The sequence below is a fragment of the Pipistrellus kuhlii genome, unplaced genomic scaffold (genome assembly GCF_014108245.1).
Source record: "Pipistrellus kuhlii isolate mPipKuh1 unplaced genomic scaffold, mPipKuh1.p scaffold_m20_p_7, whole genome shotgun sequence".
NCBI classification, from domain to species: Eukaryota; Metazoa; Chordata; class Mammalia; order Chiroptera; family Vespertilionidae; genus Pipistrellus; species Pipistrellus kuhlii.
Window position 1 is genome coordinate 56412631 of NW_023425573.1, and position 19948 is coordinate 56432578.

General features: G+C 38.7%; 1 protein-coding gene across 4 annotated transcripts in view; it reads right to left on the bottom strand.

The window, feature by feature from the left end:
- Positions 1-19948, bottom strand: part of MBD5 (methyl-CpG binding domain protein 5) — a 352400-nt gene that overhangs the window by 16601 nt on the left and 315851 nt on the right. For 2 of the 4 annotated variants that reach the window (XR_004984879.2, XM_036421211.2), the window contains exons 8-10: positions 11883-12905; positions 10135-10343; positions 5229-6437 (exon numbers count right to left, since the gene is read on the bottom strand). Coding sequence is in view for 3 of the 4 variants with exons in the window: in XM_036421211.2 (XP_036277104.1) it covers positions 5229-6437; positions 10135-10343; positions 11883-12905 (2441 nt within the window). In the remaining variant the exon portion in view is untranslated. The remainder of the gene's footprint in view (positions 1-5228; positions 6438-10134; positions 10344-11882; positions 12906-19948) is intronic. The other 2 variants (XM_036421216.2, XM_045575288.1) reach the window with 1 other exon arrangement.

Below are 19948 nucleotides of genomic sequence, written 5' to 3' on the forward strand. Positions count from 1 at the left end.
AATATTCTGTTGATACAGAGCACTGATTGCCCCTGCTGCCCTGCCAGCCAAAATGTAGCTCAAATACTATCAATATGGATTCTGTACAGAGGAAAGGGTTCATTTCCAACAGATGCTAAGAAACGAAGTAAAGGGGATATACAAAGGACAATTTCAAAGAAGATGATAGCACCAAACAATACAACCAGCTCACACTGAAAAGCAAGCACAGGAAGAATGGTCTTGAAAATAAAATGTTTAAACATCACAGGACGGCACACCTCCCAAATCCAGTCCCCAGGCTCAGTTTCTTAAGTTCTACATCCCCCAAATACGATGCAAGCTGTCTCTGGTTTTGCTCTACTCTGTCAAACGTGTGCATGTGACGCTGAACTGACATGCAGAAGTGTGCTGTCCCAAATCAATTTTCTTATGAGTTTTAATAATGATATGTTTTGTCTGCTTTGAACGACTATATAAAGAACTCTTCTTATCTCTACTTGCCAAATACAACAGTGTGGAAAAATCCAAGTGTGAGTCTGGAGAAGGGGCACCCTGCCCACTGCTTTCACAGACCTGTCTCCATTTGCCCAGGTGGTGCCGCACTGGAAGGGAGAACTTTCCCGGATAATCAAGAGACGTCCCTGCTTGTCAATCAACAGCAAATGTCTCATCAGAAAGAAACATGTTGGTGCCAATTTAGAAAGAAATCCTTTCCTAAATTGGGCTCAAGTCAAAATGCATAGTGGATACTAGAGCAATAAAATGTGAAGACCAGCGGAGCAGTGTTCAAAGAGTAAAAATGATCTACTTAGAAAAAAAAAAAAGAATTTTATTTTCCAATCATTAAAAAAGAAAAAGAGAATCATCCCTTTTCAGGCTAATGTAAGATCAAAGATGAGAATGCCAAAATTTGTTTTTGAAAACGTGCTGAAACGTGTTTTTGTAACGTGCTGAAATGAGCACTCAAAGATACCTGTTGCATAGGCTTCACCTGTTTGCACATTATAGCACGTAGGTGTGGCCCCAATGGAAATCCTTTTCCTTTCCAAGAATTCTCTGATCCATTGCCAAGAACTGGCAGTGCCTCGCTGGCCATGACCTTGTACTTGAGCACTGCAATGAAGTCTTACCCTTAGCCACTGAACCTCAAACTATGACGCATTCAGAGTTTAGAGAAACTCGCATTTCTTTTGAAAAATTGTATGTATCTTCCAGAACATGCTTCATGACAAACTGCTAACTAAAGAAAAAAAAGTATTAGTAAGGCAATACCACTTCCTGAATGCACAATAAGGCTCTGAAGACCCTTCATTGAACACTGGTACAGTACTGGAGGGGTGATTCAGTCCAACTTTTCACAGACTTTTAAAAATCTACATCATGTTGTTGAGTTTGTGTGTGTGTGGGGGTGTGTGTGTGTGTGTGTGAAGAAGGTAGAGGAAGAAAGTCTGAGTTGATGGTTTTTAGAAAATCTGAGGATGAGGGGACTTTCAAGTTCACTCAACAAATGGAGAGCTTTGAAATGCTTCCAAGTCAACTCCTACTTGAAATGAGCAGCTAATATTAATTTATAATTAGAAATGCCAATATGTCTGATGTGCTGAGGTTTATTAAAAAGTCATAAACTATTTAACTCATTAACTATATTCCTTATACTCCTTTTATCATCATCCTGTATTCAGGGATAGTAAACCCTGCATTCCTAGATAATGCCTAGATGAACACTAACGAAGGTCAGATGGCCACAGTTCTATAATGGTGAGAACCAAAATAATCAGGTTATCGTGCATACAGAATATGGATGAGAAGGTTCATTTTTGCTGAGCCTCTTTTGTGTTTCAACTCTTAAAACATCATCCTAAATAGGAATTAATATCCCCATTTGAGATTAACATACCTATCCAGGACCATCTTGGTAACTGGCAGAGCTGGGATGAAGCTCACGTCAGAATGCCCAAAGCCCACGCCTTCCCTGCCACACCTTGCTCTCTCTCTAGTTCTCTGTAGACCGTATTCACACAGTGTTAATGTTTAGAAATTATACCTCTTAGGAAGTAATCTCAGAAACTGCAGAACATTTCTGATGGCTTATTCGTAATTCTGCTACATGTCATACCCCCACCAAAGACTGAAAGTGCCTTTCTAAAATAATAAACTGGACAGATCATTTACTATCGTGACAAATAGCTGGCTAAAGCATCGACTTATGGACAAATGGCTCTGGAGATGTCAGCCCCCAAAGACAAAAGTGCTCCAATCAGCACTGACCACTCAGCACAGAAACCGCACATACAACCAACAAACACCAGAGGTGCCTGGTTTGCTCTGAACTAGTAACTTGCAATCTTGTCAATCAATTATCTATTGTTTCTGCTTTGCCTACTTTCAAAAAGAATCCGAAGTGTCCAGCTCAGAACAAAGACTGCAACAGAAAATAAATAAATGATAGGTTTGTGGGATGTGGGGGGGGGGGGGGGGGGAGATAAGATAATAAATCTATTCTCAAACTTGAATTAACATAGATTTTATCTGGTGGGATCTGACAGGGACTTGGATTAATTTACTTTGTTAGACATAGGAATGGTATGAAAAACTGAGAGGCTAAAAAGGTTTAAAAGGATAATGTGTAAGAAAGTTGTCCGGCAACTTTCTCCGAGACGCTACAAAGATAAACACTAGGAAAAAAGGTCCCTTCTGCATTAGTGAGGTTGAATTAATAAGATCTTACTACTAGTATAATAAACCAGTTGTCTATGGAGTCAGCCTCTTTCGACATTATTAACACGTCAGGCGTTGCCAAGGTGTATGGAGGGAGCCCTGATGCACCACTTCCCTTTTTTAAAAGCGGAAGTCTGGTTATTAATGTACAAGACTTCATACACCGAGGACTAAGGGGCTCTACGTAAATAATCTTCATACTTTGTTCACTCGAATCACAGTACAAATTTAGAAAATGTTTTAATGGGAATCTTTTAGAATAGATTGTGCTTTGTCTCACACAGATATTAAACACAGTTTGATCTTTTTTGGATGCACCGGGGTCACGAAGGCAGCAGGCCAAGGTCACTGGGCTTGAAGTCAGACAGACCTGGGTTTGAAATGGTGCTTTTACTGGGGACACTGTGTGGCTAGCTGGGCACCGTTAAAGTAAGAGGAAGCCCTTCCTTTGTTTTGTGAACTATAGGAGAAAAAAGATTCTTTGTGAAGTAGTACTTTGTTGTTTTCAGTTTGTGAAAAAGTGACGAAGGCCCTGAAAAGAATCGAGGGTTTGAAAAATACTAAGTGCCCTAGAGTATTCAAGGCTGTGATACCTTGCTTTTTAATGACAGCTAAATATTTCATGTGCTATTAATATTTCATTACATGCTTTTCATTTTTTTTATTCAATACCTCTACATTTCTACTTTAAATTATTTTTCTGAATTACTAAAAATATTTGTAGTGTATCTGGATGTCAACGATTTGAGAATGCGAAGTTACAATGTCAGCCCGTGGGAGGGGGGATATTTGCATTTACAGAAACAATTTTATTCTCCCAATTAAGAATTTTCTTATTGCTTACAAGCAAGAATGAAGAATCTGGGTTTTTGAAACATTATTTTATAGTGAATGAAAACCAGGTGCTTACTTAAATGAAGGAAAATAAATGTTTCTTGGACTCTTAGATAACGACTTTTTTTTTTAGTCTACCTCCCTGAATATCAGCAAGGAACTCAATCTTAGGGGTTCGCTGACACAGACTAATGGGAAGGTCAGGAGCGTTGTTTGCTGGGAAATGTGTTAGAAGCACATGCCTTTGTTCTCCAGGGTACGTGGGAGCTGTGCAGACGAGGCGTTCGGGACAGGAAGAAGGTTTCCAGGAAAGGGAAGCCATCATCCTTCCTTTCGTTAAGCTTTTGTAAAATCACACATTAAAAGGGACTTGGTTTCATGTGCACAGACATTCTAAAACAGTTCAATGTCTACATCTAGTATTTGCAGCAGTTCCATTTGTATCATAAGAGCCCAATTTTGCTGTTTCTAATTATTTTGTAATAAACTGTCAAAAACATTTAGGTTTATCAACCTAACGATTGTTTGTCTGTTCTCGGAGAGATTAGAGAGCAAAATGTTTTGTGACTAGGAGTATGGAATTCATTTTCTTATCAAACACAGAAACATTATGGCCAGAGTGTATCCTGACAAGTATATATTAGGCGTATAAGCAACGGGTTTCGGGACCTCCCGGTCATTTGCAGAAAGACAATCCTTTTATTGTGCTGGCAAAAATGCCTTTGGTTTCCTGCCATTAAACCTAAGTGCCAGTGGAGGTTTGCTCAGAGTTGACAAAGCTTTATACAATATGCTCTTTATCAGAATAATACCTATACCTGGAAGAGTAATTTCTATTTCCCAAGGAGATGAAAAATTATGTTTCTTCACTATATGTGAGAAACATACATTATTATCTCCTCCTGGTCAGATGTAGATTTTTCTATCTACTTTATAGACTTGCCTATTTCTTGCCTACTGAGTCACTTCCACCAACGGTGGGGCGGGGGTGGGGGAAGCCCAGAAGACCCCTACTAATTTCTTCTAAATTGAATGGTAGTTTCACGGAGAAGTTTTCCTTTAATTTATATGATCAGATTGTGTTAAGTAGAACCAGATTACGGGGCTAAACATTTCCATATGCTATAGAGGCCCAGGACTTTTCCTGAAAGGAGACACCATTCTGACTTCAGATATTACCTGCTGCTTCCAGAAATGGCTGCAACCCACCCTGATTTTACCCTCTCCCAGGCTCCAAGGGTCACGTGTAAGCACACGGAGGGGATGCTGCCCCCTGGCACTTCCTGTGGCCTGGAAGGACTCTTCCCTCTGCCACACTCCTGGACTCCAGAGGCTACCAGACTTTGCCCTACTCACTGCCACTTGCCTTCATCTTCTGCATGGGGGATGAAGAATTAGGACAGATGCAGGCAAGAAAGGCAGAGTTAAATTCTGGCCATCTGGTGCCCAGGCTAGAACCACTCTGAGCCTTGGTGGACTCTACAGATGCTTTACAACTCACCCCTTGGCGATGGGACATTTCAGTGCCACTAACCTTCCCCTCTTCACCTTATGCTCCAGAAGGTTGTGAAACCCCAATGAGTCATGAAGAATCCTAATTTCAAATCCAAAGTATCCAAAGTGATAATAACAACAAATAATAACTGATATCTGAATAAAGGCTAGTAGTGGACAATGGATAAATATTGGTATACCTTCCTGTCCTCAGGGCTTTGTTGGCATAAATTGTGGACGTCGTCTTCTCTTACTAATTTTCCAGGCCAGGAAGTCAGTCCTTTGATTTGGCCCCAGACCAAGTCGCCAACATTGAACGTCCTTGGCCTATAATGTATCAGCTCGTTTGAAGAGGGGGAGTCTGGATTCCGAAGGTCCTCTTCGCTACTAATGCTTTTAGCGTCTGAAGGGCTAGGCACACACCCGTTCATGCTTTTGGCATTGAAGTCTCCATTGTAATGGATGTAGTCTTTGACCAAAGAACCTTCCAAGCTATTGGAGGAGCTTGGTGACTGCTCCCCCAGGATCAAGTCTTGCTTTGTGGTGCTCAGCAGCTCCCCGAAGCCACGACCCTGCCGAGGTCTGTTCCCGTTGATGTGTGCACATCTCTCCACAGTGTTCTCTAGTCTCTCCTTGAAACTCATCATAGTTCTTTTGTAGTTATTATACCTGAAATTATCCTCCAGAATTTTATCTCCCTGACAGTTTCTTGGTGGTAACAGTATTGGGTGCTGCTCCCCAGGCAGAAATGGCAGTGTAGAGACATTGTTGGGCCTTTCATGACAAGGACTACTGTGAATATGGCCTGGATGATCTAAAAACTCCTCGCACTTCCACCTGTTCCGCTCCCCTCCAGGGCTCTGCTCCCCATCCCACTGTTTTTTGGATGTGTGGCAACTTGCTGACTTGAAATATTCAAACCCATCTCCCTCGTGTGCGTTTTTCCCATGGTCTGGATTTCTGGGCAGCCGAGGCCCTCTTGCATTCCTCAGCCTACCATCGTGATCGACACTGCCCATGTTCCGTCCATGAATGACTGCACTGACAGCACTAGGGAGACTTAACGGGTCACCAATCGAAGCAGTGAAGGCACTCATGGCACTCAGAGCTGGAATGGGGCTGATCTGAGTTGTACTGTTGACTGCTGTGGTGATGACAACCTGCATTCCTTTGCTGGCAGCATCAACAACGGCCTTATAGATGGCATCTACGGAAGGATCACCTTGGCCCCCCACAACCAGGCCGTCCTTCACCTGCTGACCAAGAGATGGGTCAATCCTTGGTTGTAGCTCACAAGCTGTATCTTGGAAAGGTGGAAGTGTAGTGTTCGGATTCTCAGGAAGTGCTGTGAGCCCTGGCTGAGTGCTTATTCTTTTGTTTAGGAGAGCTGCATCTTCCTGCATTCTCACCTTAAAGAAATAGAACAGGAAGCAGTAAGAGAGAGATAAATAAATTTAAAGACCTCAAAGATCTACCAGAAGACAAATACATATAATGGGGAAGAAAAATGACTCAAAAATGAAATTAAAAAGTTACTCTGTATAGAAAAGCTTAGTTTTGATTATATTTGGGTACTCTTTCTTCGGTTAAAATCGTTCAGCAGATTTATTTTTAATCATTATTACTAAACATCCTCTAGAAAAATTAAAGTTGAGGCTATTGGACAAATATGTTTTCAGATGATGACTTCAAGTATTTAGTATCATTATAGGTTTTGCAAATTGGGATTCAAAGAGAGAAGCGAGCCAGTCACCAACACTGTTCAAATTACAAAGGGAACCAGATTTTGAAAATGATTTCTACTGAATTAAGTGAAATACAACAGAGGATAAAACAAAACAAAACAAAACAAAAATACACACAACAAGATATTTCTAATACACCACTAAAATTTTAAAGTCTAATTTTCAACCTTACCAGGCATCAGCTGAGTGACACCCCTGTGCTGTCACCAGTGACAATGGCTCCTTATAGAAGTGATTCTCAGTTGGGAAGAGGTGAAGGGAGGGAATGCCACAGGGAAGAATATTAATGCTTAGGACAAGAAGGATGGGTGCAGTTTGGGAAAAGTCACTGAGTTCCCTCTAACTTCACCAACCCCATCTAAGGATCGCTGCTCCAGATCTTTGATACTTGGGATGTCACCCCCACGCCCTGGATCACTCCCTTCCGGTCTTCCCATCCTTCCCCACTAACCCAGAATCTGGGAGCACCAGCACATCAATGACTCTCTTGCCACTTTCCCGGGGTCTACACCTACCAGACAAAATCCCAGTCCTTAATCAATTCAACTGCCTCATCTAGCTATAGCGAGGGTGCTGAGTCTGTGATGCTTCATCACTATTCAGATTTTACCCACTTCCACAAGCTGGTTGCTGTACTGTCTCTGGCATCATTCTTAGTAGATGGCCTTACTTAACACAGAAAATGGAGTTCATAGGCTAAGAATTCTCACAATTCTTATACTCTGCTCCTCCCTGGCTTCTGGCGGCACATACTTCTGTGCAACTTTGTCCCAAATCCTGTCCTGCTTCCCAGGGTCAGAGGGGCCCCTTCTGCCCTTTGAGAGCAAGTTCTCCACTTGTGCTTTGGATCCTACTTCCTCCTCAGGGATCTTGCCTTACCTATTATCCCTTATCCTCTTTATGTTCTCTTTTCCACATTAAAAAAAATAAATTTAATGATTAATAAAATTACTTATATTTCATATGTACCATTCTAAAATATACCATCTGTATATTGTATTGTGTATTCACCACTCCAAGTCATCTATCCCCCCTTTATCTATTCTCTTCTAACCTCCCAACCCCCACCCTTTCCCTCTGGTAATTATCATCTCTTCTTCTTTTTGGTTTCTTTTCTTTAGCATACCACTATGTGCATGGCGTTCATATTACAAAGTTTGCACTCAACCTATGCCTGCCTTGGGACATTACCCTGTTTGTCGTATGCTCTTTATCGCTCAGTTTTTTAAAGTTCTTCATCTACACTCTTTAATTCCCAACTGTTTTCATCCTTTCATCCATTGCAATCTGGCTCATGCTCCCACTACTCCACCCAAACTGCATCCCATCAAGTCCTTGGTGACGCGCTCACTGCTGAATCTAATGGCTTCTCTGCAAGCTTCACCCGCTTGTTCTCTTGGTGACATGGTTGAACACTTCCTCTTTCTTTCTAAAGTATTTTATTACTTAAAATGTAAATGAATACTTTTACATTGTCCAAAAAGGCAAAAGTTTTCTTTATCATTATGCCCCACCCAAATCTGTACTTTGCTATCCTACTGCAATCCAATTTCCTTTCTTAGAAGTACTATAGTAATCATGCCAAAACGGGTTTGCCTCAATGGATAGAGCGTCGGCCTGCGGACTCAAGGGACCTGGGTTCGATTCCAGTCAAGGGCATGTACTCTGGTTGCAGGCACATCCCTGGTAGGGGGTGTGTAGGAGGCGTCTGATCGATGTTTCTCTCTCATCGATGTTTTTGACTTTCTGTCCCTCTCCTTTCCTCTTTGTAAAAAATCAATAAAATATATTAAAAAAAAAAAAGAAGAAGTACTATAGTAATCAGTGCTGGAGAGCATCCTTGCAGACACATATTTTTAATACATTCAAGTGTGTAGGTGGATATCTAATCTTTCTTCTTTCCTCCCTCCTTTCCTTCTTTCTACCTTTCATATAAATGGTATTATATTTTACTTTTCTTCTGCAATGCTATAGTATTGGAGTCTTGCAATCTTGTGGACCTTAACATATCAGATTATATATAAGTCTAGCTAATTTTTAAAAATATATTTGTATTGATTTCAAAGAGAGAGGGAGAGGGAGAGAGAGAGAGAAACATCAATGATGAGAGAGAATCATTGATTGGCTGCCTTCTGCATGCTACACACTGGGGACTGAGCCTGCAACCTGAGCAGGAATTGAACTGTAACTAGGAATCGAAATGTGACTTTCTGGTTCATAGGTCACTGCTCAACCACTGAGCCACACCAGCTTGGCAAGTCTAGCTAATTTTTTAAACTAGATAGATGGATCTACCATACTATATTTAACCATGTTCCTACTGATGGATGTTTAAGCAATTATAATGAACATTCTGAATTGTGCCTTTTGGTTCACATCAAAGACTTCTTTAACCTAGACACATAGAAGTTAAATTTTTGTGTCAAAGGTCATGTGTATTTAAAAATCTAATAAACCAAAGTTACTCTCCAAAAGGACTGTGTCAGCATCTAATCAGACCAACAATATATATGATTTATAACAATATATATCATTATCCCACACCACTGTCAGCATGTTATTAATATATAACTGATTATTCTTTTCATGTTTATTAATAATTTTTATTTTCTGTGAATTGACTGTTCACATCTATTGCTCATTTTTCTAATTAATTATCTTTATTTTTATAATATTTAGAAGCTCTTTTTATATTACAGATATCAGATATTTGCTATAGTTATGCAAAATTTTCTTCCAGGTTATCACTTGTCTTTCACTTTGTTTAGAATACACTTAATCATACAGATTTTAAAGGTTTATGTATTCAATTTTGTTACTTTTTTTTTACTACTTTGTTTTGTGTCTTCTAAAAGAGCCTTTCCTACCCCCCAAATAATAAAAACATCCTATGTTTTCACCTTATACTTACTTAGTGTTACTCTTTCTATCTAGCTCCTAAATCCATCAGGAAGTTATTCAGTTTATCTAACTAAGAAGACGACCAAGTGGCTGAAGCCAGGGAGAGAGTGGAGAGAGCTGGGGCTGAGAGTGAGGCAGGCAAGGCAGGCATGTTAAGGATATGGATTTTAATTATGAGAGCAAAGGGATTAAACCCTCAAAAGGGTGTAAGAGGGTACCAAGATCAGCTTTTACTAATAGCTCTAAGAGGACCAGTGAGATGCTTCAGACAAAATAAAATAGCCTTCACCCAAAGACTAGGATGTTTAACAATATTCATTATAGAGAAATGACAGCAATAGAGGTGGAAGGGCATATACTAGTAACTTCCTTCTTTTGTCTCTGCCCAAATTAAGTGTTTAAAAAAAAACAAAAACGTAGACATTGGTTTCTACTAAAGTAACCCAGGGAAGGAGAGTACCTGAAAGTTCTGAAACAGACAAGCCATAGGGTTATTGTTAGCTGGGCAGGGCACTGTGGGCTGTCCTGGGAATGCCTGGAGGCTTGGGTAGCCCTGGAGAATCTGCTGCTGCTGCTGATTTGGAGGAAACATCTGATTGTTGTTTAACAGCGACTGTAGATGAGTCAGTTGATGATTATTCAAAGTATTGTTTATTGAGGACATGTCACCTATAGTTTGGAAAACATAAAATGTTAAGTCAAAGTGATTCTTTGGCAATCCTATGCCTGTCTTTGTACCCAACGATTCCTGAAACAAAAACTAAAAACTAGACTTACATGATAAATATTTTTTTCTCTTTTTCTCTTCAAAGTCTCACTAAGTGGTAAGGAAAGAGTATTTTACTATTTAATTTTATTTCTCATAATTAGTTTTTTGGTTTATGTCATGAGAGATGAGTCTTTCTCTATCCTTTAGCTAGTCCTTACATTGAGCTTCAGTGTTAAAAATTCTTTGAAACTATTTTTTATTAAAGCACCTACAATTCAAGGTAGAAATTAGTCCTAACCTGTTTTAGCAATCATAAGAATCTGATCAGATGATTAAAATAAGTGGATCTGATCAGGCCTTGTTTACAAAGTTTAGTTCTCTAGTCACAATCATCATGTTTTTAAGTAAAAGGTTGGTCAACTAAAATTAAAATTGTAAAGAAAGTGAACAATACAAAAAGAAATCATTGTCATAATCATTTAAAAATATTATGTAATTAGATAAGATTAGCTAATAACTAAATTTATATTCAAAATTCAAAATAGACTTGATTTGAAATTACACTGAAGTTATTTTGAAGATGATGTCATAGGAATTATTCTGTAACCAGAAATATATAAATCTAGTATGCTTTTTTAGATTACTTAACTGCATTGAGTTCAATGACAAATAAAACTAATTAAATTATATTATAATGGTGCCCATAGGTCTGGAAACATATATTTTTTTTGCATACATTGAACATGCCCTTAATAATATTAAGTATATTTGCCGATGCTACCAGATTTTATGGAAACCATCTCTGTACTTTATATTATCTTATATTTTTGAACTTGTTATTATCTAAATGTTATTATCTAACATTTTCGTGACCTTATAATTTACATGAAGAATTTGTTTTTAAGCCACAAAACTTTTAAAGAATAATACTGTCCGAGGAAATCTAGCAACAGCTATCGGGGCTATTTCCTTGAACTTGGATACATTTTTAACTTTGAATGTTTTTAATTCTGTTTATTGAGGGGTCATCTGAAAAAAACAAAACAAAACAAAAACATTTCCTGAGACTGTTTCCATCCACGGTGCAGCTGCTCATACTAACCCTGTGATGCCACACCAACTAGAATCCAAGTAAAAGTTATCTTTAAGATGTACCTGTGCCTTATTATTTGAATAATAAGACTCTACTTGGCTTAAGAGGATGACGGGTAGGTTAGCGTTAGGTGGCATCAGAATTAGAAGATAAGAGAAAGCAGATTAAATTGGCATTTAGTATTTGCTAGGATAGGCGAGAAGAAAAAAGTCATTTTCATGTTTGTATAACGATGGTGGTGTGTGGGTGTTATCATATTTAGTTCCTGAAGCAAGCTGTGACAGAACAAAAACATTTTTTTAAAAATAGTGTGACAAAATGGAGTCTTTAAAAATGAGAAATTAGAATTAGAAAAACGTTTCGTTTGTAAAAAAAAAAAATTTGTGAAAAAAAAATTTGAACTTACCAAGCAGACCTGTCCCCAGTAGAGGGTTAAGTAGCTGTGGCACCACAGAGTTACTGTTGAGTTTAGCTGGACCAGGTGTGTTCCCAGCACTATTAGATATATTCAGCAATGTTTCTGCCATTGACACCACTGCTGTCCCACCAAGTGTTGAGACAGTCAGTGCTGCCACTGCTGATGATGCAGTGGTTGTGGTAGTGGTGGCCTGGGAGGAGGTTGCTATGGAAACCTCTGGATGGTTAGCGGTGTGGGCCGATGCCGAGTTCAGGACACCTCCCAGCAGCTGGGGGTTCAAGGCCATTAATCCCGAGGCCCCAGGGACAGCTGGGAGGAGCAGGGGGTTGGAAGGAGCATCACTGCCTGCAAAGCTGGGCACAGGGTTCCCCGGGGGGCTGGTTAAAAGGGCCTCAGCCCGGCTGCTGTCTGGCTGATTGCTTGGCAAGTGGTCTGGCGGGGCTGCCATCTGTGCTAAGGAGGGCACAGGGGTGTGTGGCTGCGGAAGGAGATCTGAGATGGTCAGGTTGAAAGGTGGCAGGGGGAGCACGGCAGCCGCGTGGGCTTGGTTCTGAAGCAGGGCCGCTAGGAGCTGGAGGTGGACGGGCTGCAGGCCCTGCCCATCGTCCCCGGAGAGGAGAGCTAGAGCAGCGCTTACATTGGGGGTGAGGAAACCTAGGGGGTGGAGGTTGGTCTCAGACTTGCCTTCTCCCGCCGAAGGCTGGAGGATATGGAATAGGTTCTGGCTTAGGAGATGCTGCTGGTTCACTGGCAAAGAGAGAGGCAGAGGGCTGAGGAGGCTGGGGTTCAGGGGGTGTGGAGGATGGCTGTTGGAAGTGCTGTTGGGTGGAAAATGCAGTGCGTGCTCCTGGCCGGCGAAGGGGAAGTCGCTGGCCACGGGCAGCGGGCCCTGCAGCGGGGCGCCGGCCGCCGTGGTGACGATGACGCCGTCCTGCAGGACAGAGGTGGTCTTGGTGATGGCCGGGTGGCTGGCGCCGGCGATGGCGATGGAGGAGGAGGGTCCCGAGCCGCCTGGGATGCACACAACACAGAACAGAAAGGCCACGGTTACTGGTGGGTGTGAAGGAAGGCAACCCCATGACAACGCATTGAAGATGCATTTCAGCTGACTCATTAGCTGTCACCTTTAGGGATTTTAACCAGAGAAACTGTGACCAGAGATGATACCCCACCTGTTAATGACACAAGTTTCCTTTGAAAAGTAAATTTGTTGGAGAAGTTTAGGTTACTAAGAAATAGCTTGTTTTTCACAGCTGGACAGAGCGGAGATGGGGGAATTTCTGTAGCAGTTAATTCGCTTGGGTTAGATAGAAGCAACAAGCCTTCATTTAAAAAAAAAATAGTTTTCCTTTTAAAAAAGTTTCTGTTTATTTGTAATACTGGTACTTGCTTTTAGTAAAAAAAACAAAGTAGAATATGCATGAGCGTATAAAACAAAATAAAAAATACTTATAACTATTTTAATATATTAATGTATAGTTTTTTGGACTTTACCCATCTGTATTTGTATACACACATATGTATACATATATACATGTGCTACATATTTTAACAAAAATGGTATCATACTATCAGTACTTTTTTCATTTATCAACATATTGTAACTATCTTTCCATGTTAACTCTTTTAACTATAGAATTATTTTACTAATATCATGTATGGATATACCACAATTTAATCAACATACAGCTGTGATATTTTGATTGTTTACAATTTTTTTTACATGGCAAGCAGCACTAAAAGTTTTAATTCATCTTTGTCAATATACTAAATTACTTTCTAAAGATAAAGTCTTGAAAGTGGAATTCCAGGAACAGAAGAGTTTACATATGTTTAAAGCTTTGAATACTTCTTGTCAAACTGCCCTCCAGCAAAGTTGATCAATATACATTCAATTTCCATTTCTATAAACAGTGCATGGTAGTGCTCATTCTTACTAACCTTACATTTTATTATTTTTTAAATCTTTGATAGCATACAGGTACTTTGCACTCATTATTCCTTAAGTCAGTCAAGTCTTCACTCAAACAGCATTTTTAATCTTGAAAGTCTTATGCAAGAGATGAAAATTCAGGAAATTTAAAATTTAAAAATATAAAATTTGGTTGCTTGTTTTCAATCCAAGCTGCACCATAGAATTACCTGGATAACTTGAAAAGAAAAGAAAAGAAGAGAAAAGAGAAAAGAGAAAAGAGAAAAGAGAAAAGAGAAAAAGGGAGGGGAGGGAGGAAAGGGGAGGGGAGGGAGGGGAGGGGAGGGAAAGGAAGAAAAAAGAAAAAAAAAAAAAAGAAAAGAAAAAAAAGGAAAAGAAAAAGCAATGCCTTGGGCCCTATTCCAGAACAGTTCAAAACCCATCTCTGGGGCACACTCAGCCTGAGCAGAAGCATTTTTTCAAATCACCCCTGGAGATCCCGATGCACATGGGGTGGGTGAGGAGAGTGAGAATCACATCTGTTGAAAAGCAACCTGTAATCATTTTTTCATAAAAGATTTTTCCCTAAGGAGATGCATTGTTTTATGTGATACATGCATTTGGCAAAATTTATTATTACAAGCATATGCATTTAATTTCTTATTAAAACATAAACATTTATATATTATAGTATAATAAACAATACCACTGTCACTGAAAACCTAAAATAGTTCAAAAACTTACTGCTGTACTATGCCATCATAAGACATTTTACATTTGACCAAGTAACCATGGAGACCTTGTCCAAACACATAAAAATATTTCCATAGTTATAATGGCACAAATACTATTTTATCATCTGTTTTCTAGCGAAATAACACAAGAATTTTTCCTTTATGATAATATAGACTTTGTATTAATATTTTAAATCATGTAACATATAGATTGACCATCTTATGTAAAACATTCTGATACATTTTGGCATTTTGATTTTTTCATTATTATGTATAACAAAAGGATGAACATCTTAATACATATGATACTTTCCTATCTTTGAATTTTTTCTTAGGAAAAAATTCCATCATTGGCATGATTGTTATGAGAATCAAAAATAGGGACATGAAAGGCTTGTGATATGTAAAAATCTATACAAAATAAAGGAGTTATCATCATCATTACTACTGGCATTAGTATATGTAGTTAGCAGTGGTGATGTGGCAATAGGAGTTAGTATATCCAACACATCAGCATATCCAATACTCCTTATAGAATGTCCCTATAGCAAAGCTTTGTAATTTTTCCCAGCTGTCATGTCTGCTTTTTCTTTTTTAAAGCTCTCAGTGTTTCATTTAAAGAATAAGATTTTAAAATGCCCACTGTTTTAAAAGTATATAAATATTTATAAAATATTATCATAAAATAATGAGTATGTTCACAAAGAGTGGGGTCTGAGCATATCAAATGCTGAAATAGGCATGTGGCATACAATTCTTTAAATATTAATTCAGATTTGTAAATAAAACAATCAATATCTTAAACATTTCATTGCCTCTTAAATCTTGCTTCTATTTCCATAAATCGGTACTGTGCTTTATTTGCATCTAAAATCTCTTATTTATTGGTAATCACTTTCCAAGGTCTTCTCCCTTATTTGCTAAATAATAATTACTTATTTAAATGTACAGATCACCATTCAGAGCACATTTTCAAAATATTCCCAGCATGTAAGTGACAAAGCTTTGTAGAAGAAGGATTTCCGTAGAGGTTATTCTTTTTAATCTTTGTTTTCCAAGAGAAACATTTATATTTAAGATTCAAGAAAGTAGCTCTTTGGGGACATTATTCTAAAAGTCTCCATCTAAATATTATTGAAGAATGACAATACAGAAATGTAGTTACTTTGGATGTATTTTCACATTATAAACAAAATGATGGTGAAGAGAACAACTTTCTCAAGAGTAATATGCGGATGAAAGGCCATTTTTTTTTTTTTTTTTTTTTTTTACTTTCTTCAATTTTCAGCCAATAAGTGCAAACAAACAGGTATCCTCTTCTGAACAGAAGGATAGAAATGATTATACAGAAACAAAAACCAGGCATAAAAACCACAAAACACCCTGCCCTTTCCTGTAGGTACTCAGTTCAGCAATCTTGAGCACATAAACCTCCCTCCCTGTCTCTCTGTTTCTTCTTTCAAAGACACATTGTTGAGAGCTTATTATGAACCAGGAACTAATGTTCTTTTCATATAGCCAGTGTAACTGTAATGGCTAAGAGCTGTAATAGGTATATAACAGGAAGGCAATTGTAAAACTGAAGGTGTCAGGGAAAACTAAGCAAGTGGTAATATTTGATCTGGGATTTGAGAATGGAAAAGGAGAGAAAGGGCTTCTAAGTAAAAGGAAAGTAATTAAAAAACAAGACAAGGAGGTAATAAAATGCATGAAGAGTAATGGATTCTTACATATCTTTGAGCAAATAAATATGACTGAAAATATTATATGCTGCTTTCCCAGACACACTGGCCCTGCCACCCACAGTTAAACATGTGCCTTAGACAACAGGTAATGAAATTTGAAATAATCTTTCTAAACCATTAAAGGCAAGGACCACTTCCTATTTTCTTCTGCATTCCAAGACCTAACAGTCTCACACATGGTTGGCATTCAGAAAATGTTTCTTGCTTGAATTAATCTCTTAAGAGGTTTAGAAAACTTGCACTGATTTTCTAGAAATCAGATCACTTCCATTTGATGGGTGTGTGTGTGGCATGTGTGTATGTGGAGAAAGAGAATACCACCCATTGGTGGAGAAAATAATAACCTGACTCTCCCGATGCCAGGAGATGAGATATTGGAAAGGAGGTGGCTGGAAGATGCCAAGGTACTTTAGAAGGCTCCCGGGTGGTCTAGGGAGTTAAAGTCTCCCTAGAGAGGAAGACTCCTCACCAAGTACTCAGTTCCTAAGGTCACTCACTAAGGGTTGGGGTCATTCAGAGGACCCTGGATTTTTATAGCTGGAGATAAATTGGAGGTTGCTTATTTCTGAACCCTTTAGGTAATCTTGAATAGGCACTCTGGTGAACCTACATCACAGCTCTGCATAAAATCCTTGTCTGTTGAAGCATTTGGAAAAACAATGGTTTTCTTCTTCCCTTTTCCCATTTCCTTGTCTCTTTCTTTTTACTCTTTTCTTTCCTCTTCCTCCCTTATTTCCTGCCTGTCTGGCTATCCACCTTTACTTAGTTTGCAGCCAAGATGTTTCATGCTTAATCTAATAAAATGAACAGTTAAGAGAGTTTTTGAAAAAGCAAACTATTCATTAACCAGTTAGCAGTTAAATAATCAAAAGGCAGCTGGGAGCCTGGAAAAAATAAGTCGAAGTCCTTTAATTGGAAAAAGAGATTATTTCATACCAGCCAGCAGTACCATGGACTGGTATAGTTTTTCTCTTTGTCTTTGTTGCTTCTGAAGAAGAGAGAAGACATATAAAGCTACCCAAATAAATTTTCCTGGTGTGAGATCATGTGCCTCGATTCCCAATCAAAGGGTGAGTTTAGCATAATGAGGAAAGGACTTGCCCAGTTGGGTTGATTTCCAAATATAAATAGTATGCTTTGCACACACATATAGTTTATCTCTCTCTGTGTGTATACAGAAATAGCATCAACAAAATTTTTCGAAGAAATTTTTAAGGCTATTTTCCTATTACTAATTTTCATTCTTGAGTTTTATTTGCCTCATTAAAAATGTTTTTCAAAACAAAGGTACTGTCTACTTCTTTAGATTTATCTTCTGTGACACCAATATTCTTTGAGAAAAGTCATTGTTCATATTATGCTAAATTTTTTAAAGGCTGAATCTTAACACATTGTGGACCAGTAGTTTTATTTCTAGCTTTACCCAGTGGCCAGATAAGTTTCTATTGAATTAGTACAAAAAAATGTTTTACATAAATGCTTAAGGATCGCTTTAAAATTAAACACCCATTGCATTTGGAAGTTATTTATTACACATTCTTAAAATATCTAATATCTTTTTAAAGTATGATACTTTGTAAAACACTGTGTAATCTGAAGTGAGAATTCTCGTGATTCATCCGCAATGTGTTAAGTATGAATGTCGTACATGACTTTGTATGTGTACAGAATAGAGCATTAATTAAGCTCACACCAAATAGACCAATAAGTTGTTTTTAAAATGTCATTATACCATCTTAATCTCCAATTTTGAATAAATAGTATTTCATGTTAGAAAACGCTTTCTAAATTGGTATGCCCACATGTTGGTTTTTGTCCATAAAATTCAAGAAATGAGTCATACAGAAGAAACTCCTTCACCATTTAACCTTTATCATTTGGCAAATGTACTTCAACTACATACCTTCAATGGCAATCCCTATTCAAAATGAATGTTTCTAGAGACGAGAGAAGATATCATGCCCTCGTGAGTCAATAAATATAATCCATCTTTCCATATAATGGAAATAGTACAATTTTCTCGTCTGTATTTAAATGATTGAGTTAACAATAACTCTATGAGAAGTCTCTATTTTCCAACAAGACATTATTTTTCCCAAGCCTTAGTAATGTCACGGTAATAAGTATTTACAAAAATGTATCACTCTATTCTTATGGTTTGTGATGTAAATTCCTAGCATTCCTGTAGCAGAAGTAGGCAGGAAATCCTAGGGACTGACAATGTTCCTCGACTTACAATGGGGTTACAAGTACATCCCAATAAACCCATGGGAAGTTGAAAATATCACAGATCAAAATGCATTTAATACTGAACCTACTGAATATCACTGCCTAGCCTAGCTTACTAAAATGTGCTCAGAACACTTACATTAGCTCATAGTTGGGCAAAATCATACTAGGTGCCCTCACACAGAGCCCATTTTACAATAGTGCTGAATGCCTCACATAACTTACTGAATGCAGCATCAAAAAATCCTGGCAACACAGTACACTGCAGAGTTCTGGTTGTTTACCCTTGTGGATGCCCGAAAGCCGGGGCTCCCTGCTGCTAGCTGCCCGTATCACAGAGCGAGCACCATACTGCATATGAGGAAAAGGTTAAAATTCAAAGTACACTTTCTACTGAACGCGTGTTGCGTTTGCATCATTGCAAAGTCAAAAAATCAAGTTGAACCATCATAAGTTAGAAGCATTTAGTGCCTATTGTTCTCCACAGAGGAGGGAGGGGTGGGCCCCAAAACAAAAGCACTTTGGAGAGGGGGAAGGAAGGAATGTCAGTCTCCTGCTTGGTAGCATTTCTAGTGTATGAATATGCTAGAGTAACATTCAAAATGCGTCGATACTCCAATTGGCAGTTTTATTTCCTTATTTTAATGGGGTGTTTCTAGATTAATACAGCTAATTTGTACCCTTTCATTGCATACTATGCTATGTGTAGTGCTAAAATAGTGGTTAGCACATACTAGGTGCTCAATAAATATTTGCTGAGTTTATTACCCCATGAATAGTCTGAGGCAGTGTTTAGGCCAATTTGGGGCTGCAAAATAAATTTAGTATGCCCCAACCATAAATCAATAGAAAGGAGCACACTGCATAACTAGGGTATTATTTTGTGGAAACTGCTTCTGTTAACATTTGAGTGATGGGTCAAGTTCTGTTAGTGGGTGATCATTTCAGTGAATCACGATTTTTAGAAGAAATAAATGGAATAGGATAAAGAAGAATATATTAGAGTGCATGACATGTAATAAGTGTATTTTTTTTCCAGGAAAATTTTATTTGTTATACATTGAAGATATATCTCCGGTGGATTGTAAGGCAAATTAGTTTTTTACTGTGGGGAGAAGTAAAAAGCAGAAGTTTGACAAACACTGTGTTCAGATCAGGCCTTGGAGATGCTCAGCTGTGTGTGGATGCTCTGTGGAGCTGTGCTCCGGGAAGCACATCTATCAGACTGCAGTGCGAGAGGCGGCCCTGTAGCGTGGGCATGGCTTGGGCAGCGCCGGGGCCTGCTCAGGGTGTCTGTGATAAATACTCTTAGACCTGTACCTGTGGGTCTTGGATAGATTTCCAAACTTCTCTGGACTAGCTCCATCCCAGGAGTATTTCAGCTACTCCATCAGAATTCTGTCATCTAACTCCATTTTTAATCTGTGAAAAGGT